Source organism: Lontra canadensis, unplaced genomic scaffold (assembly GCF_010015895.1).
Source record: "Lontra canadensis isolate GAN:19392208 unplaced genomic scaffold, GSC_riverotter_1.0 scaffold27, whole genome shotgun sequence".
NCBI lineage: Eukaryota > Metazoa > Chordata > Mammalia > Carnivora > Mustelidae > Lontra > Lontra canadensis.
In genome coordinates this window covers 7861850-7877954 of record NW_022631021.1, presented here as the reverse complement: position 1 = coordinate 7877954, position 16105 = coordinate 7861850, and the positions used below count along the sequence as shown (strand labels likewise).

The 16105-nt window shown below is 35.6% G+C and overlaps 1 protein-coding gene across 4 annotated transcripts in view; it reads left to right on the top strand.

Annotated features, from left to right (window-relative positions):
- The window catches only part of ADGRB3 (adhesion G protein-coupled receptor B3), a 721557-nt gene that overhangs the window by 3001 nt on the left and 702451 nt on the right, over window positions 1-16105 (top strand). For all 4 annotated transcript variants that reach the window (XM_032864447.1, XM_032864448.1, XM_032864444.1 and 1 more), the window contains one exon: window positions 363-1134. In XM_032864447.1, coding sequence (XP_032720338.1) covers window positions 378-1134 — 757 coding nt within the window. In that variant the 5' untranslated portion in view covers window positions 363-377. The remainder of the gene's footprint in view (window positions 1-362; window positions 1135-16105) is intronic.

Here is a 16105-nt window from a genome sequence, read left to right as displayed (position 1 = left end):
AAAATTTAGGTTATGATATTTTAAAAAGATATGTTTTCCTCTTCTTTCAATAGAATCATAACTCACTTGGAGGAAATCCTGGTAGATAAATTAGAGCATTCCTGTTAATCATCTATTAAATATTATTTTTAAATTGAATGTGGGGAATTTGGCCATTGTGAATGACCACGTGAGGGCGCTGTTCACACAGCAACAGATAATTTCCTAGCGTTATAAAATTAAAAAAAAAATACCTGCCCTTCTTTTAAAAAGCGTTTTTTACTGAAATCATGAAAACAGCTGGCTGTAATATTGGAAGGAGTTTCTTTTTTAAATGTGCATAGACTCCTACTTGCATTTTACTTTCATTGCCATTTTTACAGGCCAAATGACATAGGATGAAGGCTGTTCGTAACCTGCTGATTTATATATTTTCCACCTATCTCCTGGTTATGTTTGGATTTAATGCTGCCCAAGACTTCTGGTGTTCAACTTTGGTGAAGGGAGTCATTTATGGATCGTATTCTGTAAGTGAAATGTTTCCCAAAAACTTTACAAACTGCACTTGGACGCTGGAAAATCCAGATCCAACCAAATATAGCATTTACCTGAAATTTTCCAAAAAGGACCTTAGCTGCTCTAACTTTTCCCTCTTGGCTTATCAATTTGATCATTTTTCCCATGAAAAAATAAAGGATCTTTTAAGAAAGAATCATTCTATAATGCAACTCTGCGATTCCAAGAATGCTTTCGTTTTTCTACAGTATGATAAAAATTTTATTCAAATACGTCGGGTGTTTCCAACTGATTTCCCAGGATTACAGAAAAAAGGGGAAGAAGATCAGAAATCTTTTTTTGAGTTTTTGGTATTGAACAAGGTGAGCCCGAGCCAGTTTGGTTGCCATGTATTATGCACTTGGCTGGAAAGCTGCTTAAAATCAGAAAATGGGAGAACGGAATCATGTGGGATCATGTATACAAAATGCACCTGTCCTCAGCATTTGGGAGAGTGGGGGATCGACGACCAGTCGCTGGTTTTGTTAAATAACGTGGTGTTACCCCTGAATGAGCAGACTGAGGGCTGCCTGACCCAGGAGCTGCAAACTACCCAGGTCTGCAATCTTACCAGGGAGGCCAAGCGACCGCCCAAAGAAGGTAAGTGCCCAGCAGAGAGGGGGAGGTGGGAGGGAGGGGTGTTGGGAAATGGCATTAAGATGTTCTATTTCAACACAAGGGCTTAATCTTTGGTCTTTAACTCTGTCATCTTTGAAGTCTTTTGATTTGTGATCTTCACTAGTAAAGGTCTCTTAGGCTAGTTTTGGGTTTCAGGATTTTAGAATAGGGCGGCGAGGATAGGAAAGCCCTCATCAAGATGCCCTGGTAGTGTGTCAAAAACGTGGAGCCAGTTTGCAGTGGAGGTTGCTGAGGTGGGGGCAGGGGTCTTTATTGGCTGCAGCCCCTCAGGGAGAATCTACCTCTTCACAATCATTCTCTCATGCACACTCCTTGAAAGGGATTTGTAGGATTTCTACTTGATGCTACAGCCCTGTAAAAAGTACACTTCCCTTCCTCTCACCTTTGCCCTCTCTGTCTCACTGTGTCCACCAAAACCCCTTTAGCTGTACTCCCCAAGTTGGGGAAGCAGGACTAAAAGATGACACGAACTCAATAAAGTGCCTGTTTGGACTAAATGACTTTCTGACGCCTGAAGACAAGGGTGTCCCCCTCCCCGACAGCCCTATAATTAAAAAAAAAAAAAAAAAAAAAGTGCTTCACACAATAAATCCCGTGTGCTTGCTCTTTCGAAACCCCACTGGGAAGCGCAGACTCTGGGGTCTCCTTGCTGTGAATCCACTTGGAGACAGGGTAGAATTAAAGCACAGGCTGATCCTGTAAAACCTAATTGCCCTCTTGCGTGATTTTTCCTCTCCTTGGTCCCTTGTTGATATACACGAGGAGAGTGGGAGCGTGTCAGAGATGAACTAGATGGAACAAATAGTGCAACGGAAATGCAGAGGAAAAAGAGAAAAGTACAGGAGTGATTTATAGCTTTCTCCCAGTCCCCAATGGGGGAGCTACTAGAGGATTTCAGATTGTGGATTACGTTTAATAATGCAAGAAAGCTGACATATTTTTGAGAAAATGACTTTCCTGTTTGGAAGGTTAACGGATGTGTTCCATTCCTTTGAGGACACGGCTGATGCGTATTCGTTCTCCCTCCCCAACCCTGCAACTAGAGAGTGTGTTGATTTTTTATGCAGGAAATGTTTTCTGATTGCCACAAAGATCCCTGTCTGTGGAAAGGGACAGCCAAGCTCCAGTCCCTCTTTCCTCCCCCTCCCCCAACAGAAGTTGTCTTTGTGGCCAATATAAAATTGACACGTTGTTGGAGAATTTTCTTTAAGAGTAGCCAAGGCTTTGTAAGGGGTGAGGGTGGGAGGGAAAGAGAGAGAAGGGCTTAACTAGCTAGATGCGGTTTCTCTGCTGAAAGCAATTTGGGGGATGGGGATTATGGAAGAGCAATAGTACTCGGGGAGAAGATGTGTTAGAAAATGAATGCAGACTAATGGCAATGAGAGAGGGTTGAAAACCTTTAAGATTTCTACAGGTCAGTGTTTCACTAACAGCTGTGGCTGAAGAAAACAAAGTGGTTTTAAATTACAGGAGTTCTTTTCTCTAGTAAAAATCCCAGAGAAGCACTTGCAACTGCAGGGATGGTATTTAACACCATTTAAAACTAATTAGTGTCCCTTAGAATAAGAAGCTACAGTACACACAGAAAATGTGATGCTACAAGCTGGCTAATAAGACAATTAACACCAGAAACTAGTATTTGTCTGTTTGCTTTATTGCTGTTTTAATAAAATCTAGAATCTCTTTTATCAGTGGTTACAATTCTGTCATGAAATTGACTGCCCGTGAGGAGTGGGAAAGTGAATCTAGTTTTGGAAGTTTTTTTATGAATGGTACCAAGTCACGAAAGCAAAGTTATGTACACATTAAGCATAATTTTCGAAGATTTTGCAGTCATGATCGTGAGATGTGGGTTGAAACAGTGCTAGGGTTTATAGAAGTTGGACTCGATTGTCATTTGTTTTGTAAATGAGTAAGAATATGAGTGATTTTAGACATTCGATGTATAACATGCAGGACCACGTCTATGTCTTTTGGCTAATAGGCTGGCAAAATGAGAAAGGAATAGCTCCAAAACAAATAAGTGATTATGTTAAAATTGTTATCTTGTTAATAGAACTGAACTAGGAAAACTTTATATAATAGGGGAAGAATATATGCTGTATCAGTAAAATTGAACAGTCTGTATTCTCTTTATTCTAAATGTGTGTCCTTTAATTGTTTGGGTATTCTGAGTCAGAAAGGTAAGGATAAGTAATTCCTGATGACATAATTGTAGCTGATGCGTTTATAAGTAGTTCTTATATATTCAGCATTCCTTACCTCATTCAAAGAAGAGCTTTTTGACTATGCTATGTTGTAGGAAAAGAACGTGAAAATTCGCAGACTCTTAATTTAGTAAGATTTATGCAAAATATATTAAATCTTAAATGTTCTATATAAACGCTATGTAAAATCTTATGAAAGAATTATTTAATACCATTTCAAATAAACTACCACATAATGATATTAACAAGGTTAGAGGTTAATAATTACATACAGTTGTGTTTAATTTTATTCCAAAATGTCTTTACTTTATATGGTAACGTGTAATCCCAGGTTTTAAAATAAGTCTTTAAAAATTCTACTTAACATTTTACATTAATAAATGATTTCCATTTTCTATAGAAAAATAGACTATCCTGTAAGTCATCAAGGGAATAAATACACAATTATTCTCCATGGTTTTTCTTTTTTTTTTTTTGCCATAGTTTTTCTTTACTTCTTTTTTATTCACTGTAATAAGTACTGAAAACCTTCAGTGGAAATATTTTCTACATCCATTACATCATAGAAGTGGCACAAATTGGACAGAAGACTCTTTACATGCAATAGATGCAATTCTAGGTTGTTTTGTGCGGTGCTTGTGGTGATGGGAATGGTGTACCAAATGCTGAATATTTTGAATGTGTCCATTGAAATCACAAAATCATATTTAGTTAGTATTTGAGGAAATTATAGGCTCCCAGGACTGGGCTGTTAATCTTGTTGATGTAGGATTTCTACTAAAATGTCTGTTAATAATACATTCATGTACTGAAGAATTTGATAGCCAGAAAACAGCAAGAAGAAAAATACCACTGTTTATAGTGATGACACCAGCAATTACAAATGTGATCTTGAATGTATTATAAAAGTAAATAATTGGACTGATGCTTTATTAAAGTATTAATTAGTTAAGTACTAATACATTTAAGTATCTTGTTTTTTAAGATCATGTTTGACATATTTGAGGATGATATATGATTATAAAAACTTAGTTGCCATTCCCCAATTTTTATGTGAAAATTTGAAAACCAAGTAAACCGACAAAATGAAGCCTTTTAAAATAATGATGTCTTATTTCAGGCAATATAAAAAAAAAACTGTCTACATTTAAAGTATATAACTTTTTTTTTTTTTTTCTTAAAGAAAGCTCAAATGATATTGCCATTACCTGGTTTTCAGATGTAAGTCTGGGAGGTACTGGCTTGTATTCTTGAGGCCTTTACTAGATTTTATAGGACCTTTTTTTTTTTTTCTACCATAGATGATTCTGGATTAGTTAAAATATATTATATATAGAAATATTAGTTAAAATATAAGATGTGCTATAAGATCTTACTTCTTACCACTTCACCTAAAATAAGCAACTAAAACAGTTTTGGCAGAAAAATTCTCTACCAGGGTATCTAAGTCACATAATAAACCTTAATGGAACCTTTGTTTCCTACTTACATCAATGGTGCTACTTATGTGAAGGGAAATTGGGATCCCTGTATAGATTCCAGGAAATCTGAACACACTTACTCATTTGTCTTTTCACTCTGCCTGTACTAATCCTTGATATTCTGTCACCCAAGAGGAAGACTCACTATGTGCCTGTGTAAAATCTAGCCCGGGGTTGTGTGTGGGTTCACAGTTCTAGGTACCTGTTTTGTCATCTAGAGCAATTTGTGTCTCAGTGTGTTTTCATTTCTTTCTACTCTTGCTTTTTTTACCCTCAGAACTGTTTAGCACTTTTCACCTTCCTCTTTACTGTCCTTGGATCTTACTTCCTTTGTAAATGCCATGATCCCACACATTCTACTGGAATGTAGAAAGGCATATTGAGTCTGTTGTTCCTTGAAGATGCAGAGCCCAAGAATTTCTCTGCCCCTTGGCTGCATCCCATAGTGCTCTGCACGAACTGTACTTCTGTTCTAGCATTTATCATACTGCGGTTTGCGGTGTATTTTCTGTTTATATTTCCGTCTCCCTCCACTAGACCTGGGAATTCTTCAAGCATAAAGAATGGGTCTTCAGTTGTCTATGACATTCTTAATAGAGCTTCAGTAGATATTGAATGTCAAATGATCAAAACAAAAAAAGATCTCAATAGGAGAGATAGCAATACATGGGTTACAATCAAAAGAATAAAACTACCTCATTTGGGGAAAGAGGCCACCTTTTACTTTCTGCCTTTTTAGGGGAAGATGGCTACCATTTATTTATTTATTTATTCCTATTCCATTAATGTGTTATTTATGCCAGTCTCTGATCTCAACATATTATTTAACATCACTTTTTAAACAAGAAGATGGAACCATTAAGAAATATTCTTAATTTATATATAATATATATATTACAAGACTTGCGGTCCATATAACTTTCTACATATGACTATCTACAAAAACAATGGTAAGAAAATTTGCCAGTTTCTGTTTAATTCTTTTCATTTCTCTTTATGTATCTCTTTTCTGACTCTAGCATTACTTCTACAGTAATGACATTTCCCAGTCCTCTCTAGCAGTTTGAAGACAAACATGCAAACTCTTTCCAAGAAAGAGGAAAGGAGGATTTGCATGTCAAGTTCAGTGCTTCTGTTATTCACTCCTATTTAATAATCTGTAAAATGTAATAAGAGTAGAATATCATTAAAATTATAGTCCTGATCAAGTAAAATGCCATAATTTTTACTTTTGCCATTTTTGAATTTTGACAAACAATTTAGGATATCTGATCTATCTATCTGTTAATAAAACAAAATTCCATTATATGGCAACCTATTTTTTGTGGGCGATAAATTAAAATATTAACATGAAAATTTGTGTGTGGGGATGCCTGGGAGGCTCAGTTAGTTAAGACTGACTGAGCCACCTTTGGGATAGCCTTCGGCTAGGTCATGATCCCGGGGTCCTGGAACTGAGTTCCTCATCAAGCTCCCTGCTCAGTGGGGAACCTTCTTCTCCCTCTCCCTTTGCCTCCCCACTTGTGCTCTCTCCCTCTCTGACAAATAAATAAATAATATCTTAAAAAAAAGAAAATTTGTGTGTGTGCACATATGTTCCATGCTTGCACACATTTGTCAAGATATGTCAGTGGGTTTTATGATAGTTGTAGATATATGTACTGTAGGGTTGTTTTTTTTTCCAAAATTGACAAGGAAATTTTATTTAGAGTTCAGCTTCATGCTTTATCTTATGGACTTCATTTCCTCATAGAAGCAATTTTATTGTTAAACTGAAGGTTTTTATAAAATATAATATTCTTTAGAATAACTGGTATACATTACATAAAGTCATGTGGCTGTTGGATCTCAAATCAATGTTCATTAAAAAAATAAACTTTTCTTATTTTTCAAAATATCTTTGCTGGGTTTTAAAATCTACTGTTTTGAGTTTGAATCTACTCTTCCACATCGTAATTGTTACTCCGTATTACTACTTTCCTCTTCTCAGATTGTTAGTGATGCTTATTTCTCAGGGTGTAGGAGAACAGGAAATGACATCATGTATTGAATTTGAAGAACCTAATAAAATTAATGGTTTGAAATATTTTAGTTCCTGTCAGCTCTGTGGAAATTTCTTCCCAAATCAATTAACTAATAAAAATCAGAGAGGTATGCAATTTTTCTAAGTATATCACTTCCTTGAAATACAAGGTATTTGGGTGTACACTAGAGTCCTCTGAATGACTCAGCCTCCTGGTAGCATCTGTCAGGTGACTGAGCTTGCTTCATCCATCTTCAGTAGTAGAGTGTTGAATTAAACGAGATTGAACATGTCAAACACTTAGTCCATTGCTCAAGTTATAGTAGGCCCTCAATTCAGTTTTTGAATGTCTTTTTTATTCCTTTGGCTATAAATGATAGAGGATTAATAATAAATAATGAAGCAGACTGTCATTTAATTATTTGAACTTGTTTAGGAATTTAAGGCATTTAACAAAGGATCATTAAGCATCTTGAATGTTTGTCTGTTTTGTATTAGATACAGAAAAGGTAACATCTCAGTACCTGTGTGTTGATGGAGGCATGACTAATACATCAAATAGATCAAGCTAGTGGTGTGTGAGTCATCCTAGGCCTGGGAAGATGTCCTTTGGATATCATTGCTGATAGCCTGCAAATCCATTTAAATTAAACAGTTTCATGATTAGTTTACTCTTTGCTGCGTTATGCAAAATTAAGTTCATGTTTTGAAATGTATTTTGAAAAAGAATTATCGTGAAATATTAGCCCGTATTAAAATATTTGGAAAAAAGGTAGGATCACTGGATTGTGATCATATACCAGTAAACCCCAGGGTTCCCCCAAATGCTTATATATTCAGATACTGAAAAGAAAACAAATTTTTTTAGTACTCATTTAAAGATTCTGATATTTTCTTGAAGAAAAACTACAAAATGTGATCCATAAGACTCCATGAAGTGCTAAATGCTCTATGTTCAATTATCTTTCAACTACCATTCAGAAATTTTCTCACTTGCAAAGAATGACCTAGCTATCTGTTAAAGGTTAATAAATAACGTATTTCTGCTATAGACAGAAAGTATAATAAATAACAAATTCATAATGAATACATTAGTATGGAGCTGTTTCTTTCAAAATTAAATAAATAGGAGTCTTTTCTGAAATCTTACAAGTTTGCTGATATCCATTTTCACTATAACCACGCCCATCCCCATCACATAATCATTAACGTTTGGAACACCTTATAGAACATGAAGGTAAAATAGTTACTGTTCAGTTTCTACTATGTTAAATGAAATAATTTGCCTGCCAACCTAATCCTGGATATTATATTCTCTGAATATTTCTTCTGGATAACGTGTCTTTGGGAGTATTCTGTTGTTTAGGAGAACAGAATAACTATGTGAATGGAAAAGATACTAGAACACTGATAGAACCAGACTATAATAAAGTTGACCCTCAAACACCAGGGAGGTTATAGACACAGTTGAAAATCTGCATATAATTTTCGACTCCCCCAAAATTTAACTTCTAATAGGCTGCTGTTGACAGGAAGCCCTACCAAATAGTCAACTAACATATTTTGTGTGCATACACACACACACACACACACACACACACACATGCTGTATTCTTTTAGCAAGCTAGAGAAAAGAAAATATTATTAAAACAATCATAAGAAAATACATTTATAATACAGTACTGTATGTATATAAAGAAATCTGAGCGTAAGTGGACTCATGCAATTCAAGCCCATGTTGTTCAAGGGTCAACTGATTTAGAATACCACTTAGATACACTTCAACAGAGTAAAAAGCATTAAAACATTTGGGGAGTCAACCAGAGAAGGCTACCTTGATGAAATTACTTTTTAGCAATAAATATATTTAGGTGATAGAAACATCACAGAAATATTATCTCTCCTGGGTAATTCATGTTGGGTGGGTGTTACACAGTATTTCTTTCATGACATTTCTACTGGTATTCCTCACTTTTAAGGTAATTTTAAAAATTTTGATAATTTTTTAAAAATTAATTTCTATGCTTGCATATCTAAACAATCTGTTTTCTAGTAAATGTTCTAAAGAGAAGCCTCCTCTAATACCACTCCTGAGAAAAACAAGGAAGTAAAGCATTTATAATAAGCATCTGATAAATTTAAAGAATATATTAAAATCTAACATTGAGAAAATGCTTTCCAGTTTTCCAGGCTCTGTTGCGTATATTATTTTATTTCAAGAATAATTGTGTGAAACACATATTATTTGTTCCATTGAATATATAAAATACCCTAAAGACTATGGTTTTCCTCTCTCTAAAAATTTAATACAGATTGGTTCAAATGAAAAACTAGAGAAGTTCTCACCATCTCTGGAGTGCTTGAATCTGAATCACAAATTCTCAGATATATGAGGGACTTTAGGTGTTAGGTTGTCCAAATCTTACCTGATTAATGGATTCCCAATCTGCAAATATATGATGGGAACATTATTTTAGCTGAATTTAAGACTTCTTGGAATTTATATTTAATACCATTTCTCTAACATGAAAGAGGCACAGTCATTTAGGACTGTGTGACAGTTCTACTGTTTGATTAAAATATATATATATCTGGTATCTAGCCAGGATAATAATCAGAGTATACTTCACTATACTACTTAATACAGAGTAGTCTTCACAAATTAAAGCTTTGATCCATTAGATTTTTGTTCTATGTGGTATATATTATTTAAATAATCTGATGTCAATCTCACAGAATAATTTTCAGTCTAAGCTCCTTAAATTTAAAGAGCTGCGTATTTCAAGTTCAGAGGCTGTGTAGATTTACTAAGACGATTTAGTAACATCTATCTTGGATTTTCATTTCAGTCTCATTTTCTAGGGAAATCTGTGTTTTGGGGGAAAAGCATGTCTTACATTTTTTAGTTATTCTATGGTACACTGAGAAACAGTTTGTTGAGGGTGGGAGAAGAGAGAGGTGCAGACTCCCTTCTTCTGTTAAAGGTCAGAGCTTCAGTGAGGCGGGCTTACCCTTGGACCTCTGGCAAACCCCTCTCCTCTCATCCCTTTCGCCTATGGGGAGTAAGTATGGCTCTCTGCTGTTTCTAACCCTGAGTGCTGTGCTCTCTCTCCTTGGTTTCACCAAGCACTGTCCATGCCTTAATATATTCTCAAATTATCTTAATTGAGGACACCATTTTACCTTACTGGGACCCTGACTAGTATAGGGGTGTATAATTTTGGTGGTGAAGTGGTTTCTGATTTCTTTAGAGCATGGTCGGAAAAGAGCATTTTAAGTTTCGAGCCTTTCTTTTAAGGGGCTAAAGGTCTTACATAATTATTAGCCCTTTTGCAGATTAGCATATAAACCAGCTCAAGTAAACGGGGAAATAATAAGAATTTAAAGAATTGAGTTAATGAAAATTAACATCAGTTGGCCATGTTTTTGGCTCAGTTGAAATAATATTTTTTTTACACTTAATCCTCTCTCAGAATCAACGTGTTTATCTTTATAACTCCTTGAATTTAGGCCCTACAAGTATTTTTGTATCTATATTTATTGGTTTGTGGATTACTTAGCTAATTCTTAAATTACATAATACATATACATTCATATACAGCATACATTCATATTCATAAACAACATTTTCAGCATTGATGTGACCCCAGAACATTTAAACTGGCCTGGATATTAAAAAAAAAAATTGTGAATTGATCATTAAAAACAAATGACTTCAAGGGGCACCTGCGTGGCTCAGTGGGTTAAAGCCTCTGCCTTCTGCTCAGGTCATGGTCCCAGGGTCCTGGGATCAAGACCCCCCCCACCCCCCCCACCCCCCCGCTCAGTAGGGAGCCTGCTTCTTCCTCTCTTTCTGCCTGCTGCTCTGCCTACTTGTGATCTCTCTCTGTTTAATAAACAAATACAATCTTTAAATAAATAAATAAATAAATAAAAACAAATGACTTCAAGATTCCCACAGAAGACTTAAAAAATACTGACAGATTAAGATTTTGTTCTAATTTTATATCATTATGATGTAAGTAGATGTGGAAATGATGGAAAATGTAAAATGAAAATAGAATTTCAGTTTCATTTTGTCTATTGATTTCACTATCCCCCTCAAAGCAAAACAAGAAGGCACACAGAAAGCATGTTTTTTCCTTGTTTCATTACAAAAACCAAATCGAGGCATCTAAGTTTGCTCTTGTAGTTTCATAATAAAAATTACAGTTTTTTTACTTTTTTCTCCATGTTAGTCTGTTTGTTGCCTTTCACATCAAGGAATGATCCCAAGAGGAAAAAAAGGAAGTACTTTCCAAAAATTATATGCAAACAAATTATGTTGAAACAGAGCCTTAATGATTTTTCTAAATAAGTAATACATAACAAATATTTTTTATATACTGGATGCTTTTGGAAATGTTTCTTCTTATGTAGCTAGTCATAATAATTGTAATGTGGAAAAGAGGGCACCTTGGGAAGACAAAAATCTGTTTATGTAATCTTCTACATAAATCTGGCAAACTTCCAAAGATCTGCTTCTGCACTGTAGACTGAGAAATTTGAGTTTACTTTGGCTTCTCAGAGAGGTCAGCTTTCTTTATAGATATGTCAGGCTGTGGTCAGCTCTGTTTGGCTGGCCTTGGTTTTTGTAACTTGTAGGGCAAACAGTGTGTATTTTTTAATACATGTGTCTGAGAAATTAACCAAGCACAACCGCTTTAAAAAAAAATTCAGTAGGTTTTACTTTCAAATATGATGAAGTAAATAGCTGTGAAACATCATTGTTCCATTTGCACAGCAGAGAACATTTTAATCCCATTCTTTGTAATATATTACAGTCTGCTCTCTTAAAAACCTATGGTTTGGGGCGCCTGGGTGGCTCAGTGGGTTAAGCCTCTGCCTTCGGCTCAGGTCATGATCTCAGTGTCCTGGGATTGAGCCTGCTTCCTCCTCTCTCTCTCTGCCTGCCTCTCTGCCTACTTGTGATTTCCCTGTCAAATAAATAAAAATAAAATCTTTGAAAAAAAAAAAAGAAAAAACTATGGCTTTTTTCTGTCTTAGTGATTTCCTTGGAATTTTCTGATGACCATATTTTGGTGTTCAATTGGTGATAAGGGCATAAATGAGTTCCAGGCATAATAAATATGATGTGTACTTGCACCTGGCCTCTGGATCCAGAGACCACAGAAACCACAGAAATGGAGCAGAGGAGAGAGTTTGGAGGCAGAATAGAAGTTGATCCACTAAGTTGTAAGAACTGATTAAGGTGAAAGAAGTAAGTACATGTAGAATATGAATTAATACAACATTTCCTGTTTCCTTAACAATGGAATATTTTTTCTAAATTAAAGCCAATCTTATTTTAAAAAGGATGTATTTATTTATTTATAAAGATGATTTATTTATTTATTTGACAGAAAGAGACAGCAAAGAGAGGGAACACAATCAGGGGAGTGGGAGAAGGAGAAGCACGCTTCCCGTAGAGCAGGGAGCTCAATGCAGGGCTCCATCCCAGGACCCTGGGATTATGACCTGAGCTGAAGGCAGCTGCTTAATGACTGAGCCACCCAGGCACCCCAAGATTTTTTAAAATGGAGCTGTTTTGGTAGAGGTGGGAAGAAGGCCTAGAGCCTGGCCTCATCAGTCTCCTTTCTTCCTGTGTTGGTCCCAGAGGCAACTCTGCTTGGAAAACTGTTGGCGAACTCTAAATCTTAGAAGACTCCATATGAAGCTACATATAAGAAATTAATGGTAGAAACTTTCTTCCTCTGAGGAACTAAAATATTTAGTGTTTTGATCACCAAGAATGTGTAAGAACTGTCATTTTGTTTTTATTGCATTTTGCTTAGAACAAAATTCTTTATTTGTTTGGAATCCATACATCTGTGGCCCATTTATCCACTTCATTTTTCTCCAACCCCTGCTCCTTCCCATTCAACACTCTAAAGTTTGCCTGGGTCTAACTCTCCAACCTCAGGAAAGCCCTCAGCCCATTCCGTCCTGCTTTTCAGGCATCTCTAATGCCTTGTGGGGATGTTCATAAGCTGACTCTATTACTTTTCTGCCATGTCTCATCCAATTTGCTGGTCATTTGCTACCTTCTGCCAGCCAGTAGTGTTTCTGCCTATGTTTTACAGAGACCTCATGTGATGAACGCATGCTGTGTTTAGACCAAAGGTGAGATCCCCATCCCTTCTCTTCTTTTTGTCACACTCCTTGTATGAGACATGTTTATGACCCGTTTTAGTGCCTGTCATATAAACATTTCTTACAGAGTTTCTCTGGGATCAGTTAGTCTTGGAGCTCCATGCGGAACTCAGGATGAATGCCACAATTCTTCATTTTTCCTTCTAGTCATCCAGATTCCAGACTTCTTCTACTGTAGGTTCCCAACCCTCCTGCAGATTTGTTCATTTCTGTTATGCCTCTTGCTCACATTTAGCTTGCCCAGACAAAAATGAATATTATTTTAACTCTTTTGACTCTTTAACTTTAGTTGATAAATACAGAAGCCGCAATTTTAAATCTTTATAAATGTAATATATTTGGTGCTATGCATTCTGACACTCTTCCATGTTGTTTGGTTATCCCCAAATAGTTCAGTTGCAAACTGTCAAACATCTTGGAATGAATAAGGATAATAGGGTAGTGAAAATTATTTTGAATTCCGTTGATTGTTCACATATAAGGGATATCCATAACTGAAAACAGCTTATTAAAACAACAGCGAAAAGTTTATTAGCATCGGCGTTCTATCGGTATGAGTGGATAATTGAGGTGTTCTTGAAGTTCTTCATAGTGCTAGCCTTCTCCCATTCTGGGCACATGGAGGAATTGTGTTTCTGGTTGGGTGGACAAGAACATGAAAATCTCTTTCCCTCTGGCATGAAAACCTGTCCTTGAAGAGAAGGCGTACCTCTGTCATCCGGAGTCCTTGAATGTCTAAAATGAGAGGAGGCCTCTGTCTTATGCTCTTACTAATCCTAATATTTGTGAAGCACGAGCAAGGAAGAACTTTTTGTTTTGAGACACTGGGAATTTTGGGTTTGTCTTTGTTACTACAGCCTAACCTAGCATATATAACTGATACAATATCTGGTTGTGGAGGGTAGGAGAGTAGTTGTGTTGACTGGTGTTGCTAAAAGTTGATTAGGCACATTGGTAACATATATTGTAATTCAAATGTAATGATATGACAGCCATGTCAGTCAATGATATTTTGGGAGGAGAAACTCACCCACATATTCCATAATGTACTCTGGGCAGCTGTATTTGAATTTATTGCTGGGAACACTGTGGAACTCATTTTAGATAATATTTATCAATGTGTTACTATTTTATGTTTTAGCCCAATTAAAATTAATACTAAAATAAATACAATAATTTTATGTTTATATTACAAGAGACCATTCTTTTGTTATTTATTTAAAAAGTTGTTAGATTTTTCTACATTTTCAGACTTACCCAGATTGGAGAGGGTATTGTGTAGTCTTTTTCTGAGTCATAATTATCACAGAGAGTGTGAAGTTAAAAAAAAATTCGTTTTAGTATAGTAGTTCTTGCTGAAAGGTAAAACTTGTCCAGCTCTCTGTCCCTTCCCCCTTCCCTCTCTTTTCCCTCCCTCCCTGTTTTTCTGTTACTTCTTCTTTTTTTTTTTTTTAGATACATAGGCTATGATTTATATATGTTGATTTAGATTCCTCACTTCAATGATTTGTAAAGAATCTGTTATCAATATATGTGTAGGTGTTTTTGGTAAACAAATATTTCTATGGTAGTTCACAGGGAGCTTGTAATCACTTAGTAAGCATTGCTTCATTAATCTTAACAGTTTTCTTGCGAGTTTAATTATAGAGCAATAATTAACCTTCCCTTTGAGTAGGTGGGTTTTTGTCACATTGAGAAGTATTTTTAACCTCCTATGAGAGACAAGAGGGGAAAAGTAGGTGGCTATGAACTATAAACAAGCCTGTGTGAGTTCCTTAGTGGAGAGTGAAGAGTTCTTCCCAATGTTAGTATTCACTGGCAAGTTTTGCTCTACTGGGCTATGCCTTCCATTATTTTTCTGGCTTTCCCCTTCTCAAGAAGCTTGGATTATGGTATGCTCATTAATTATAAGAGACACACTTCAGGATTCAAAGAGGGATATAGAAGCCATTGAGCAACTGAGAAGAGAAGGAAAAACAAAAGCTTTCTCGTTGGTTTGTTCGTTGTTGTTTTCAATCTTGTGTTCTGAAGAAAATCCAGGGATGGAGGGAATGATCATTTCCCTTCCCACGTCTTCATATTGATAGGCAGCACACACACATACACGTACTCACTTATACGTGCATTTATGACATTAAATGATCACAAGTATTATATATATACATATATATGATTTGAAAAGATACACATTTTTCAGTAGTTTGAGAACATATTCCCTGTTGAGCTGCATTTACTAATTTAATATTTACTAAAAATAAATCTAACTAGAGTGACTTATAAGGAGATTATAGGAATGATAAAGAATAAAAATACTTTTTGCAATGAAAGCTTTAAACTTGAAGTTAATCTGTTCAAAAATTCAGTTGTGTTTTTAGTAAGTAACATTCAGAGCAATATTCCATGGATCTCGGATATCAGAAACTGAAGTTTTACTTAGGATTTAAGAGTAAATCATTTGCCAAGCAGGTTTCTAAAAGTTAAAAACAAATGTCAATTTCAAAAGTAGGGGCTTCTGGGTGACTTAGTCCGTTAAGCAGCTGACTCTTGATCTCAGCTCAGGTCTTGATCACAGGATCTTGAGTTCAAGCTCCACATTGGTGTGGAGACTACTTAATTAAAAGAAAAAAAAAGTAAACTATTTGCTTTTACATTTCTGAAAAATTCACAAATATCATAACAAATTAATACTCTTTTACATTCTCTTTATTCATTGATTATTTTCTTCCTTTGGAACTTAGTTACCTACTAGGTCCTACCCATCCCAGAGCTGTAAATTCAGTTTCAGATTTTAAATATTTCCCCATAGAAAGTAATTGCATAGTGGTTGAATCAGACCTCCTGAGTTCAGATCCCCATTTTCTCTGCTTTTGACTTTGTGGCCCTGAGAATTATTGCACACTTTTTTCACCCTTGGCTCCCTTTGTCTGTGAAGAGGTGATTATTACAGTGAGGTGACTAAGACACTGAATAAAGTAATTAATGTAAAATATTTAGCATGATTTTTGGACTGTATAGTAGAGACTCAGTAA